Genomic DNA, 14,510 nt, shown 5'->3' on the forward strand with positions numbered 1-14,510 from the left:
CCGACCCAGGGGTCCCTCACTCAAAGCCCAGGGAAGCGCCCTTCCCGCTGCCTCCCTCTGTCCCCTGCTTCTCATGCCTTGAAATCAGCTAAGCAGAGTGAGACCTAGAGAACTTGCCGTATTAGATATGCAGAGTGCGCACACTTTAAAAAGCTTAAAGCAACTGGCATTAACTCCAGACTGGGTTTCAGGCAAAGGGGACAGGAAGTGGGGAGAAGCAATGGAGCTGGAGAAAGTCCCCAGGGCTCCCCTCTGTACTTGGGCCGAGCCTTTGATTCACCTTCCACAGCGCCCTGACCTCTGGTGTGGAAACTGGCGTGGTTGGGTCCCTGTCACGTGTCGTCGGGCAGGTTACAAATAGCATGGGGATTAGCAAACCCATCCCGAAAGGAAAGGACTGGTTCAAGGGCAGGGAAAGTTACCAGTTTAATTCCGGCCGACTATTAACAATCGAGAACCCGAAAGGGGGTTCTGTGGTAAGGCGGACCGAGCATAAGCGTGAGGGCGGAAGGGACAGAGCTGACCTGCCCAAGGCCTGCTTCAGTACTGGAGCTAGGAGCTCCTGCCTGGATGGCTCAGGTATGGAGGACCCTTGTCTCACATTCTAATAGAGCGCAAGTTTCAGGGACCTGGTGTCTCCATAACCCTTTCCTGGTCGGGGAGCTCACAGCGAGGGACTTGCTCCAGTGACACCCCCCCCCCCCTTCAAGGTCTCCGGAGGGGCAGGGGTGGCACACGCCACTGGGTAGACTAGCCCTAGACGGCGTCGTGGCCGAAAGCGCGGCCTCAGGAACGCAGGGCCCCGTCCTGCCTGGGCCACCAGCACATCGGAGAGGGCAGCGGGCGAGTCCCCTTCCCGCGTCTCCCCCTGCCCCAACTCTGGGCCCGGGACCCTGAAGGGAACCGGCTCCCTTCCTGCTGCCTGGATCTCGCAGCGCGCGGTTCGGACAGCCTGGAGGAGAACCTCAACTCGCCGCCCCCTACCTCCCACGGCTGTGGGCCAGCGAAGTGGCGGGGGTGCCCATTTTTCCTGGATTCCTTGCGCGCACGGTCACGGGCGTGGAAGCGGCCAGATCTGCCCGCCCCGGGCTCCAAGGCCGTCCCCCGTCCTCCACTGCCGCGCCGGGCACGTCTCCGGCCCCGAAGGGCAGCACCCGGCGGCGGCCAGCTCCCGCCAGTCGGCCCTGCCCCGCCGCGCCCCCTCTGGCACCGCCTCCTTCTGTAAATACAGTGGCGGCCCGCCCTCCGCGCCCGGACGCGCAGGTGGGAGCGTGCGGTGCCGGCCGCCACAGGGAGGCCGCGCCCAGCCGGGTGCCCACGGCCAGCGCCGCCTCCTAGAGCGCGTTCCCCGAGGCCCGGGCCAGGCTCCCGGGACGCGCCCCGGCGCAGGCAGCGCGCACGCCCGACGAAGCTTCAGGTAAGCGGCTCGGGTCCCCGCGCTTCTCCGCACTCCCGCGCGGGGTCTGGCGCTGCGCTTTTGGGACCAAGCCTTGGGGCGAGATGGAGATCCCGAGCTAAACCTGCAAGGGTGGGAGCCACAGGCGGAACCGCTCGGGGCTGTTGTTGCGCTCCGGCTCCTTAAAACCCACGAAACTACTCCCTGTAAAAGACTTCTGGCTGCCCTTGCCTGGATCCCCAGATGCACCCGAGTTTTAGGCTGGGTGAGATGCCGATGATTTGGAAATGTCCTTTGAAAAATTGTGTTGGGGAGGTGGATTCGGCTTTGGGGACATTAAACGTAGGTTGGTATTTAAAAAAGACTTACTCTTCTGTTAGTGTAGATGTCTTTGTGTCCGTTTGTGAGTGCATGTATACGAGACAGACTGACTACCCACACGCTATTTTGGATGAGGGATTAATACATATGGCAGGTGTTTAGTCCACTAGTCCATGGAAAAGAGCTACAAGTCCAGTTTGAGGCTTCTATTTACTTTACTAGTATTTGGGAATTTGCCTGAAGTCATTTGAAGCCTTGTGACTCGCTTCAGAGTTGAAGGTACCAGAAATTCCTGATAGGACTTTGTAACAGAGAATCACCCTTATCACTGGAACCAGCAAAAGAGATTACATGATCTAGATTTCTTTTTCTTCAATTAGTGCAACCTTGTCTTTAAGTGTTTGTCTCAGCTTATTGCATCTTCATAAATATAGTTTGTCTAGGTCTAAAATGGAAACTTATTTCCCGCCAATATTTCCTTCTCGCCCCAACTTCCTTCTGATTTCAGTGCACATTTTCCTGGAAAAGTACTTCCTAGTGTAAGACCAGCTATTTGCTTTCGTTACCTAAATTAGCTGACCATCCTTGGGCCTCATTTGGATCTATCAAGATGGCCTTGGCTTTAGAGCCTCAATCTCAATCTCCTTCATATGATCATGGATACAAATGGCACAAAGCATTTTATGTTTTCTTTCCTTGAGCAAGTAAAAATGGTGTTCACGTTTAGGTTGCTTTTTCCAGTGCCTCAACTTGAAGGGTCCTGGTAAAATATTCCACTCATTAGAGTAAGAAGAGATAACTAGACGGACGATCAAGTCAACGTAGTAAACCAGCAACTTTTTCACAACGGCATAGGGTACCCTTCATATAGGATAATGTAAGCGCGAGGCTTGGTAATCTTGTGGAAGGTACTCTCCCACTTGGTTTCACTGACCCGCTTCTTCCAAAGTCAAGTCCTCTTGCTGTTTAGTGCTCTGTAACTGGTGGTTTTATTGGCTGCTTATTTTTAACTGAGCCTACACCTTTATTGTGGAAGTGAGAGGCACTTTGGAGGAGGGTGAGTGAGAGGCCATCTGCATGCCTGGGAGGCAAGGCCTCGCCTGACCCGCTGTGCCACAGACCCCTGGGTCATCCCAGCCCGGTCAGCCAGGCCGGCGCAGCCCCAGTGCCTGTTTGAGAACTCAAGGGACGAAGTTTGACACAGTTCACTTAAAAACCACCAAATCCACTCTGTTCCTGAACTGCCTTCCCATTCAATTGAAACTGCTGACCTTGGGCCTCCTGGAGATGTGACAGCCTTAGAAAAGGGCTGGGAATGGAAAGTTGCCACAGTCTAAAACAGGAAATGGAAAGTTAGTTACTGAACAAAAATTTACCGACTTAGAAATGTTCGGAGCAGCTGTGATGAAACGTGGGATGTCTGTAAATCAGAAATAATCCCAGTAGTTCTTCCCTCACTCACCACTGTTTCTTTGGTTTTTTGTTTTTGTTTTTGCCTGGGGAAGTGAGTTTGTAAGACTCATAACAGGAAAAGCCACGCCCAGTTACGTTTATTGTATGGGTTTTGTTTTTTTAAACATACTCTTAGGTGCATGGTCATTGCATTTCCTCTTCTTGAGTATCTTCATAAAATTACATATTCAAGAGTTTCTGAATGCCGGTGCTTCTGACTCATAAACCAGCTCATTGTTCCCCAGTGTATCCCTTGCATAAAGTTCTGTTCCTATGATTTCATCCTAGTGTGATTTCTGAAATGGCCAGGGCGGGTCAGGAACACCTGTGCCCACTTTAATTTGGTGTTTGGTTACATTTTCAGAGCTGTTGAAACCAACCAACCACTGGAGGGAAGGAAATCCATTCTGCCTGGTTCTGGGGAAGGGGCCTCTTCTGGCCATGTCTCCTGTAGCTGCTGCTGAGCCAGATGGGGTCCAGCCAGACAGGAGTGTCAGCAAGGTCATTTTCTTCCTTTTTGTCTTTGGTGCCATCCTGTTGTGCGTGGGAGTCCTGCTCTCCATCTTTGGGTTCCAGACATGCCAATACAAAACCTTCCCAGACTGCAGCATGGTGCTGAAGGTCGCTGGGCCTGCCTGTGCTGCCGTTGGGCTCGGGGCTGTGATCCTGGCCCGCTCCCGGGCACGGCTTCAGCTCCGGGAGGGGCACCTGCGAGGCAGTCAGGCGGACCCCGACCGAGCCTTCCTCTGTGGAGAGAGCCGCCAGTTTGCCCAGTGCCTCATCTTTGGGTTTCTCTTCTTGACAAGCGGCATGCTCATCAGCATACTTGGCATCTGGGTCCCTGGATGTGGCTCCGACTGGGCACAGGAACCCCTGAATGAGACAGACACTGCCGACGTGGAGCCCCAGATCTGTGGATTCCTATCCCTGCAGATCATGGGACCCTTGATTGTACTCATGGGATTGTGTTTCTTTGTGGTTGCCCATGTTAAGAAGAGAAACAACTTGAATGTGGGCCAGGAGGCCTCTGAAGCTGAAGACAGACAGATCCAGAACACGGAGCCTGTCCAGGTCACTGTAGGTAGGTGGCTGTCATTCCTATGCATGCTCATAGCACAGTGGCTGTAGCATCAAGGCTTCACCGGGCTGCCCTCGGGTCTGGCCCAGAGTCTCTCTTTTTTGTGTCTCTCTCTTACACACATGTGCACGCATACGCACATGTGCACAGTCCTGCTGCTGTGTTAAGCCCTGGAAGAATCCTTGTACACCTCATCTCCTCCCAGCAATTCCTTATTATTTAGCAAAAGCACTGGGACATTAAGTTGTGACCTTGACTGAGGTCACAGAGCAAATTAAGAGGAAAGTGACAGAAACTGCTAAGGAGAGCCTGGGAACCTTCTGTCACGTTAGAGACCTGCCAAGTGACATGGCACTTTGTGCCGGCCATGCAGAATCTCATCCCTGGCTATGTCCTTGGGAAGTCCTTAACCTCTTCTGGCCTTAGTTTACATATCTATAAAATGAGCCTTGCATTGCTGAGATTCCTTGCAGCACTAACATTCTAGGATCCTGTCTGTCCCAAGGCCAGCCATCTTCTATGTTTTGAGGCAGCTTTCTGCAAGGTTTCCCACGTCGTTCTTCCTTTGCTGTCATTTGTGGCTTCAGGATGGAGGTGAAGTTTGGAAATAGTGGCACAGATGAAATTGAACTGTGATCGCACCTGTCACTTCTTTCCCCCATGGAATGCCCAGCCAGGACTTCTGAGTTCTCTGGGTTCTGCAGAACAGATGGAGGAATAGCTCCCAGAGTCGGCCCCCTACAGAACATCAGTAGCTTTTGCCTCAGTTTCACACAACCAATGAAAAACCCCACTGCTGTTCAGTTTCACCAATCGCTCTTTTCTTTTTTCAGTCTCCTGCTTTGGAAAGGGAAAAGCTCTCAAGCCGTAGCCTTGACATCTGCAAGGCTCGGCAAAGAGCATTATGGGACAGGAGCAGAGAAGGAGTGTGGTGTGCGTTTCTCATGTTCGGGGGTGGGGGGTCTGGTGGAAGCAGCGGTATTCACAGCGGGGGGTGCCCTGGACTGCCAGCCTCGCATGGCACTGGCCCTGGAGAGCAGGGCACATGGGTTTACAGACGCAACCTTGAGCCATGGTTGAAGCTCCCAGCTTACTTATTTGTGTATTTATGTATTTATGGGGGCCACACCAATATCAGTTATACATTAACAACAGCTAACACAGACGCAGGGTTCATCCTGGGACCAAATACCCATCCAAGTGTTCTTCAAGGACCTACTCTGTCAAATTCTTTCACACCTACAACCACCCAATGAGGCAGCTACTGTTAGTACCTCCACGTTAGAGATGAAGAAACTGAGGCACAGGGATCTCAAGTAACTTGCCGAGGGCACAGACCAGCAAGTGGCAGAGCCAGGATCCCAACCCAGGCAGGCGGCCACGCACACACCGTGGTCCCCTCTTAGCACTGGTTTATGCCTAGGGTCCTGGGCAGCTGTTACATGGCTAAAGGGCTTACCCTATGTTGTAGATGTTCTCAGTCCTTTTGGGGAACACGGTGGGTCTAAGTAAACACACGCGTTTGATGCTTACAGTCTTCCACTTACTCGGGAGCATTTCGAGGTATGCCCTTGGGGTTTACTATCGGGGGATCTTTGGGGCTCAGCCTCCTTCCTGGTGGCTGGACTTGAGGGGCAGCAGAAAGCAGGGCTGCTGGTGCTGGGACACAGTGACTCCTGGGTGGTCTCATCCTGATGCTGGCTTTTCCGCTTAACCCTTTCAGTACCATCACCCCTGTGAAAGTCTGGCAGCCTAACTCCTTGTTTTTCTCTCCTTTGATATTATGGGATAGGGTTTAGGTTTTCTGCAGCCATGCCTTTTGGTGTAATTGCCAAGACTCCAGATAGACACTGTCTATTGATGCTCAGTTCTGCCTTATGAAGGATTGGGGTGCTAAGAGGCAGTCCTTGGCCAAGTCCCAGAATTCAACTGTTCCTGGAATGGAAGCCGCTCCTCCTCAGACACACGAGATATCCCCGTCGTGGGCACACTCAGTGCCGGGTCCTGGATATACAAGCAGGGCTATGAGCTAGGCCTCCCTTGAGGGATGTCTGCTGTCACCTCCCAGAAGACATCAGGTCCTGGGGGACACAGTGAAAGGGAAATCCAGGGGGGATGGGGCTGCTTTCAGGGAGAGCAGTTTGCAAGGGTGGGGAGGGCGGGGAGCCTCCCTTGCAGAGGGAGGACAAGCAGAGGCTTGGACAAGCCCCAGAGACAGCTGGTGGCTTTGAGCACTTCCTTGTTTGCATTGGACAGGTGACCGGCCTGCTCTAGAGGCTTATTCCCGGGGCCTTTGTTCCACGCTGTGTAATTAAAGTGCACAGTCAGCCTTACTTCCTCTGACCTACCAAGACCTGCGAAAAAAACTACATGAGGATCCCAAGATAACCATTATATGTTATCAAGTTTAGGTTATCGACGTACATTTTAAGCTCTAGGCGCCATGTGCTCGCGGAGGGAGAGAAAGACTTAGCACATTTTTGGCAGGGCTAAGTCTGCTTCGGGGAAGCAGTCGAGGTAATACGGCGGAGAGTGGCCAGCCGGGAGTGTTTCGTCCCACACGTGGATCGGTGCCACTTGCTGGTGGCCTGGGCTTTAAGCACCTTCGCAGGTGTGGTAGAGCTGAGTCAGTCTGCTGTGTGACCAGCACACAAGAACCCAGCCCTCCTGCCCGTTCTCTGAGGCAGGTGCAGTTAGGGATGGCCTGCCGGTCACAGATGTGACAGCCCAGGGCCCGCGGGGCTGGTAACTGGCAAATGGCACCCTGGTAGCGGTAACGAACCTTGTCCTGACCTAGACGGGCGTCGGGTCTGCTGCCCGTACAAACCGGTTGCCTCCCTGTGGTGAATCAAAGTCCTCTCTCCTGCATGTTGCCTAAGCTGTCATTTGGTGCTGCCGGCTTATCAGAGGCTGCCCTCGGACCTCTATTTCGGCAGATCTCTGGTGCTGCCGCAGGGCCAGAATGATCTGGGCAACCCCCATGGGACGTTCTGTATTGGATTTGGAGTACAAGGTAGAGTTTGCATCTGGTTTCCACTGTCTCCTCCCCACAACACGGGACGTGTTCTGGAATGAACAGCAGCAACAGAAAGGCAGACACAAAAACCAAAACCGAAAACAGAAAAACAAGCTTAACTGGAGTGTGACTTCTCTTGGAAAGCTTGGGTGAAAGGGTGAATAAAAGCCTGTAGAAGGGCACGCAGCACAGCTTTGGCAGTTGAAAGAGCGGCTGTGGCCTAGCCTGTTGTCATTTGCTCAGAGGCTAACACCGCATGTAAGGAACAAGGCGCCTCATCCAACAGCTCAGTGTCGATGACTCAGAATTTCAAATTGAGAAGGAGTAAGCTTTTGCAGCAGGAGACAACCCCAGGAAGCGAATGCTCCACAGAAACGCTTTAGCTCAGACTTGCTAGGAAATAGTGGCCCACTGTTTGAAAAAAACTGTGGTAAACTATAGATCACATGAAACGTACCATTTTAAGCGTTTCTAAGTGCACAGAGGCATTACGTACATCCGCGGTGTTTGGAACCATAACCACTACCAAGTTATAGAAGTTTTTCATCATCAAGAAGAAACTGTCCCCCGTTAAACATTCATTCCAATTCCCCCTTGTCCCAGGCCCTGGCTACGTCCACCCTATGTCTCTGTGAATTTGATAGTCCCACTTTTCAAATCTGGAGTTGGCATAGGTGTTCTGACCTTTTACATACATGGGCCAAACGTAACATTAATTTATTTTGCTCTTGCTGATGTGCTTGCATTTCTTTCTCACCTGTTTTCAACGAAATACTGTCTTTCCCCAGGTGATGCCGTGATAATATTCCCACCTCCCCCACCACCTTACTTTCCTGAATCTTCAGCTTCTGCAGTAACCCGAAGTCCTGGGGCTAACGGTTTGCTTCCAAATGAAAATCCACCTTCGTATTACAGTATTTTTAACTATGGGTAAGACTTTGCGTTTGCACTTCAAGAGTAAGCATGTTTAACCTTCTCAGGTCTGTGGCTCAGCTCAGGCCAAATTAGTTTTAAGGCTGCGGTACAGGAATCAACGTTAGAGTGGGAGGATCTTTTTTGCTGACATTGTATCAGAATTATTGCCTTAATAGTAACGGTACCTTTCAGGAAACTGTAGGCAGCACATACGTGAAAAATTGTAAAAGTGGTTATGCTGGGTTAATACGAAGCCTTCTCCAGGTATCTTTATGAGTTCCTAGCATGGGTGAGCCTCCAAATGTTTAACACTTCATCAGCCAGACTGAGCACTGGGACAGGGCTTGCGAGGCCCCCTATGTTAGGCTTTGCCGCTTTAGATCATGGGGAGATATGGGGGTCCCCTAGCGACCTCCAACAGGAACACAGGTTTTCAGTACCTCATGGAGGTACTTGAGTGACTGGCTAAAATCAGCTTGCACCCTGACCTGACCAAGTTTGGCTTCTCTTCTCAACATTCAGTTGTTCCCTGGGCCTCGGAACCTTCTCAGACCGAATGAAGAGAAATATAAGATTCACACTCCCCTCCGCCATGCTCCCCATATGCCACAAATTAGGACGCATACCTGGGGTTAAACAACATAAATCTAGGTGTTTTTCCTTCCTGCAGAGGGACGCAGCTGAAGGTTTTAGAGACATGGCCATGGGATGCAAGCGGTGGTTGGTGCAGTTCATAATGGGGAAAGGCTGGAGGCGGCCAGACTGGCTGGGAGGCTGACTTTCATGGCCACCGGGATGTCTGGAAACCCCCACTGCTGGGGATGGGTGCTGCCTTACCTGGTCCTTCGTGTTTTAAGGCCCATGTTCTTGTTGCGCTTCAAACTGGGTGGTGAGCTGGAGATCCAACCAGAGATGGATATAGGAACCGTCCTGCAGGGATGAAGGGGAGGTTACGTTCTGGGCATTTGTAGAATTCTGTTAGTGAATTTTTATATTCTTTACTCCAATGATGAACCTCCCCAAGCCCTAAATAAACGTCTATTGACGTAAAATACGACAACAACTCCTACTTGCTACTACCATGATTTCTGTGTGCCACAGTCTGGCTTTACTTGCATTATCTCATGTAATTCTCATGGGTAGGAGAGTAGGCACTCTGATCATCCCCATTTTACAGATGAGGATGCCGAGGCTTAGTGAGGTTAAGTAACTTGCTCACGATCACATGGCTGGAAAGCGGCGGAGTGGAAATTCAGAGGCAGGTCTGCCTGGTAGAACTCACTCCAGTAACCACTATGCTTTACTGCCTCCCTTCAAGTTTTTGGTTTGATTTAATTTTCTATTTGCCTCAGTCTGTCTGCCTTATGCTAGCTGTCCCGGAAGACAGAAACAGAGAAGAGTCAGGCAGAGAAGAGTAATAACTGTGTGTGTGTGTGTGTGTGTGTGTGTGTGTGTGTGTGTGTGTACTCATTTTGGATGGCACCTATACGTTCCTACCTCGCGTCTTCTCAATGTCAAGGAAAACAAAACAGGGTGAAATTCTCTTAATGTTACAATCAGCTGTAAGGAAAGTAGGGAGTAAGGAATCTAGATATATCTATAAGAAATACAACATGGAAGAAATTACTCCTGAGACCCTTGCAAATGCTCCTAAAAGCATATAATTAAACGTTTGAAAAGAACCTCATATTTAATGTGTGTCACTATTCTCTCCTTCCTTTCTGTTCTCCTTCCTTCTTTTTAGTAGGACCCCAACTCCTGGGGGCCAAGGTGTGGGCTCTGAGAGAGATTGTGAATCTATATACACCATTTCTGGGTCTCCTTCATCCGCTGGGATCTCGTACACTCCGCATCTCTCCTCTGAACTGCCTCCCAGATACGAAGAAAAAGAAATCGCGGCAACCACATCCTTATCCCCATCTTCTGAGCCTTCCCGACCGTGACTCCAGTTCAATTGTACATAAAATCAATCACTATTTTATATAATTTGTTTTGTAATAAAAAAAAATACAGTGGCATCGGCTCTGTTCTGATTTCCCTGGCCTTTCAGTATCAACATCCATAGCGAACGTTCTGCACTAAGCGCTCTGGACCACGGGAGAGGCAAAGTGCCCATAAGCTGATTCTCTCATTTAGACCTACTACATTCAAGCTGGTAGACGAAGAAACAAAGGTTCCAAGAGGCTAATTAAGTGACCCCGGGTCACACTGCTTCTCAGTGGTGAGGTTGGGTTTTGAACCCATCTAGCTGGGTTCTGAAGGCCAGCCTGTGGCTCCCCTGTTTCTGTCAAAGGCTGACCGGAGGCAGCTGTTAATGTTTAGCCTGGCCCATTCTATTTCCAATGTTAACTGCTTCTGAAGCAGAGAAACTAGACGACTCTCCTAAGTTCTTTATTATTTCTTCCTCTTCTTGCCTTCCCTCTCCCTGTCTTCCTTCTTCCTCCTCCTCCTATTCCTCTTTTCTTTCTTCCATTTTGCAAGAAGGTAATTAGGTCATTTACACGGGGACAGTGACCAGCACGTTGATATCCTGAAGCCTCCTCATTGTGGAATGACACGGTCAGAAAAGAGATTTCTTGGGCTACTGTTGTAGCTAGACTCCCGTGGAAGGGTGTGCCTTTCGGTTAAAACGTATTGGTGCTAGGCTGCCTGGACCACTGGCTTTTGTTCTTATAAGGCTACTGAAGAACAACAGCTTTTGTACTGTTGGGTGCGATGGTAAGTATTTCATTCTAGGTATAAACCAGAAATCACCACTAAGTATTAGCAGTTCTACCCGGGAGAAAGTGACTTTTGGAACATAAAAATCTGTGGTAACAGCACTGTTGTGATAATGAAATCACACAAAAATGTGAACTTTTTATGCCTTTACACAAGCCTAACCCCCATAAAAAATCCATATTACCCATGGGGCGCCTGGGTGGCTCAGTCGGTGAAGCGTCCGACTTCGGCTCAGGTCATGATCTCGCGGTCCGTGAGTTCGAGCCCCGCGTCAGGCTCTGTGCTGACAGCTCAGAGCCTGGAGCCTGTTTCAGATTCTGTGTCTCCCTCTCTCTCTGCCCCTCCCCTGTTCATGCTCTGTCTCAAAAATAAATAAAAGTTAAAAAAAAAAAACATAAAAAAAAAATCCATATTACCCAGCAGTTAGGTGCCTGAAAGAATTTAAGGGTGTTAATGCTCCAGTAGTTTAACCGAAGTCATGACTGATTCCGTGGGAATTGCCACCACCATAAATCATGGGTACCAGCAACGATCTATTTTTGAATTGGACGTTTATTGAACTACTCTTAAAATTCCGTGTGTTTTTTTTTTTCCTGGAAGGTTAATTATTCACATTTTAAAATTAGAGCCAAGGGTAGATTATGACCACTTCCTTCTGCTGTTATTTGTTTAAAACGATTAAGCTGAAATTTCTAGGTAGACTTCATACTGAACACATATGAGTTCTCCTTATATCCAAGACCTTTTAGTGGCTCAAAGATGGGGTTTGTAACTGGGTATTTTCCCTTTCTATGCTAATATAATTGAAATGCAGTTAGAAATTCTTGGGTGTAAGTCTGACCTCCTAGTTAGGAAGTCTTTTCTACCTCTGTTGTTCTCGGCAGCATTGAGGAAGGTGGAGACTGAAGAAGACAGCATTGAGACAGGTCCCCGGGTGAAGATGTTTATTGAAGGACTGACGTCACAGTGGAGCTGGGGCAAATCATTGAGTCACGGAAGATACGTCCTTTGCCTATCCAGGTTCTGGCAAAGGGTGACAGCTTCTGAAAAGCCACCTAGTGGACTGTTACTTGTTTTGTTTTTTCCTGCATATGTATCAACATTGTTTTAAATCGAGGTAAAACTCACATAACACGAAACGAACCATTTTTCAGGTGAACAGTTCGGTGGCATTTAGTACATTTACCTGTTGCATAGTCATCTCCTCTATCTCACTCCAAAATATTTTTATTACCCCAAAAGGAACCCCACGTAACAGTCACTCCTCGTTGCCTCCCTCCTCCGCAGCCCCCGGCAACCACCAATCTGCTTCTGTCTTGGTAGAGTTACCTTTTCTAGGTATTTCATGATATTTTTCAGATTCATCCACATCATCGTCCGTATCAGTACAAGCATCTATTGGAGTGCCTGTGTGAATTCTTTTGGTCATATACCTAGGAACGGAATTGCTGGACCATGCTGACTTAAATGAAAACCTTTTCGCACAGAGGCTGGACCTTTTCCGTTCCCACCAGCAATGTGTGCGAGTTCCAATTCTTCCACGTCCTCACCCACGCTTGTTATTTTTTGTTATTATTATTATCACCATCATCATCATCGCCACCCTGGTTACTATGAAATGGTACCTCATTCCGGTTTTCGTTTGAATTTCTCCAGTGACCGATAACATGGAACATCCTTCCAAGGGTGTCACTTGTTTTTGAATACCAAAACGTTATCATCAGTGGCATAGAAAATCTCACTCCTGATTTCCCTCCTGTGGTGGCGGGAGGTGTGAAAGCCACCTTCTGGCAAACAGTGACGGGGTCTGCAAGTTCAGGTGGGACGATCCACACAAGGCACACTGTTTCCACGCTGCCTCCATGCCATGAAAACCTCTTCTTGTGGATTCTTCATCTTCTCCCGGGGTCAGTTAAGTGGACTAACCCCTACTAAAACTAAAGCAAATTTTGGACTAGGTAAGGTCCCTTTGCTATTTCTTCACTTTACAAACTAAGGAGGAACGCAGCAGGCAGGCCATGGGAAGCAGCTTTTCAGAGGATGAGAGCTGAGGGGGGAGCAAGGATGTGCTCATCCAATTTATACCCGAGAGGCGGCAGTGGGGTGGGGCGAGGCCCCTGGGACAGGTGTCCTGTGACTGTGTCGTGTGACTGTTGGCCTTCTGATTTGGGTGCTGGGCAGAGGACTATCGCCATGTGGGTGGTAGATATCCCCTGAAGGGGGATATCATTCCAGGGCAGGTCATACTAAAGGAATGGATCTAGAGATAGGAAGGGAACCTTGGAAGGTGGCCTTAGGCAGAAGAGACACAGTAGTCTGGCGGGATCTATGAAGGTCCACATGGATAAGAACCCCTATAACTATTGAAAAGGTTAATGGCCGGGTTCCATTCCAGACTGGGCCAATAAATCCGAATCTCCAGGGGAGTAACATCTATCATCTCGGGATCTGCAAAACACTGCCCATGGGGACCACAGAAACTGCAGACGCAATACCTAGTGGGCCGGATTATCTGGGATTATGAGCCCCTGTGACTTCTACGCCTTCCAGAGAGGCCTGTTGACAGAGCCCGTCCCCGTGCTGAGGGTCCTAAAAGGGAAGGATGTGGGTTTACCATCAGCCCCCCAGTGTTGACGGGGGCTGCCCACGGTCTCCCCAGCCCAGCCTTCTAGGCAGCCCAGCCAGTGATTCGGGAGACAACCCCGAGGGTGTGGGGAGACGACGTCAGAGGCCCTCGCTTCTTTCATGTAGGGAGACTTCCGGTAGTTCCAGACTGGGGGACCTTGGACTCATTTATTAGGGAAGGCATGGGTTTATCTTTGCTTCTTCGTGTTGGATGAAGTCAGGACTGCTGGGTGCCTACAAGTGCAAGCATCAACGATGTCTGTCAAGATGAGGCAGAGTGGAGGTAAAAGGTAGCCAGGTTGAAATGGAAAATGCTCGACAATGTCCAAGTGGGAAATAGTAGGAGAACAGTAGGAGTCTTGCTGCCTCGAGGGGCCTCCCGGCCTCTGATGGGTCAGTTACGAGAGCTCCCCGGGCAGTGTGGTAGGCTGGGCTCTGCCCTGCTGCCACGCTGGACATGGGACACCCTGATCCTCCAGCCTCTGCTGTAGGAACTTCTCCAAAGAAGAGACGAGCTGGGAAGCATGCTGTGGGGGTGGTGGGCGGGCCGGAGGGGTGAAATGTCCTCTGACTGTTGGTGGGGAACCATGCATGGTCAGTCTGCTTCATGCCACGCGCGCTCCTGGGATCTTGCATAGCTTGGATTCCTGGAGCATCATGCATGCTGCCACCAGCCTGAGGGCCACAACAAGAACAGAGCGGAAGGCTTGCCTGCAGCTTTCCCTGGTAGGAAATGCTTTGCAGGGATGGGGGAGATTCCAGCTGGGTGAAGCATGTGACTGCTTGGAAAGGATATCTGTCCCCCACCTCACTCAGGAGAGTGCCCCTGCCCCGCCAGGGCTGAGATGGGGTCAGTGATTTAACCACTCTGGCTGCTTTCTGGAGGCTGCTTGGGCCTGAAGGGGCCAGAAGTTCGGCAGGGTGAGCTGGGGGTAGATGAGCCACCACTGCTGTTGTGTGCCAAACCACTCAGACGACACTTATTT

The 14,510-nt window shown here is 50.3% G+C and overlaps 1 protein-coding gene across 3 annotated transcripts; it reads left to right on the forward strand.

Annotated features, from left to right (window-relative positions):
* The first annotated feature begins 364 nt into the window (after positions 1 to 364).
* TMEM171 (transmembrane protein 171) lies at positions 365 to 10,222 on the forward strand. 3 transcript variants are annotated; one of them, XM_053223845.1, is made up of 4 exons: positions 365 to 579; positions 3,534 to 4,250; positions 8,052 to 8,193; positions 9,926 to 10,222. In XM_053223845.1, exons 2-4 carry the CDS (start codon positions 3,611 to 3,613, stop codon positions 10,119 to 10,121), a joined length of 978 nt encoding a protein of 325 aa, XP_053079820.1. In that variant the 5' UTR covers positions 365 to 579; positions 3,534 to 3,610; the 3' UTR covers positions 10,122 to 10,222. The 3 variants fall into 3 exon arrangements, with proteins under 3 accessions (XP_053079820.1, XP_053079818.1, XP_026895964.1); XM_053223843.1 differs by having other exon boundaries at positions 9,923 to 10,221; XM_027040163.2 differs by lacking the exon at positions 365 to 579 and adding an exon at positions 1,248 to 1,417 and having other exon boundaries at positions 9,923 to 10,221.
* The last annotated feature ends 4,288 nt before the right edge of the window (positions 10,223 to 14,510 follow it).

This window comes from Acinonyx jubatus, chromosome A1, assembly GCF_027475565.1.
Source record: "Acinonyx jubatus isolate Ajub_Pintada_27869175 chromosome A1, VMU_Ajub_asm_v1.0, whole genome shotgun sequence".
Classification (NCBI taxonomy): Eukaryota; Metazoa; Chordata; class Mammalia; order Carnivora; family Felidae; genus Acinonyx; species Acinonyx jubatus.

Coding starts and splice junctions, on each gene's coding strand:
- TMEM171 (XM_053223843.1), top strand. CDS start 3,611: ATGTCTCCTGTAGCTGCTGCTGAGCCAGATGGGGTCCAGCCAGACAGG. Junction 4,251..8,051: donor GCCTGTCCAGGTCACTGTAG/GTAGGTGGCTGT, acceptor GTCTTTCCCCAG/GTGATGCCGTGATAATATTC. Junction 8,194..9,922: donor TACAGTATTTTTAACTATGG/GTAAGACTTTGC, acceptor CCTTCTTTTTAG/TAGGACCCCAACTCCTGGGG.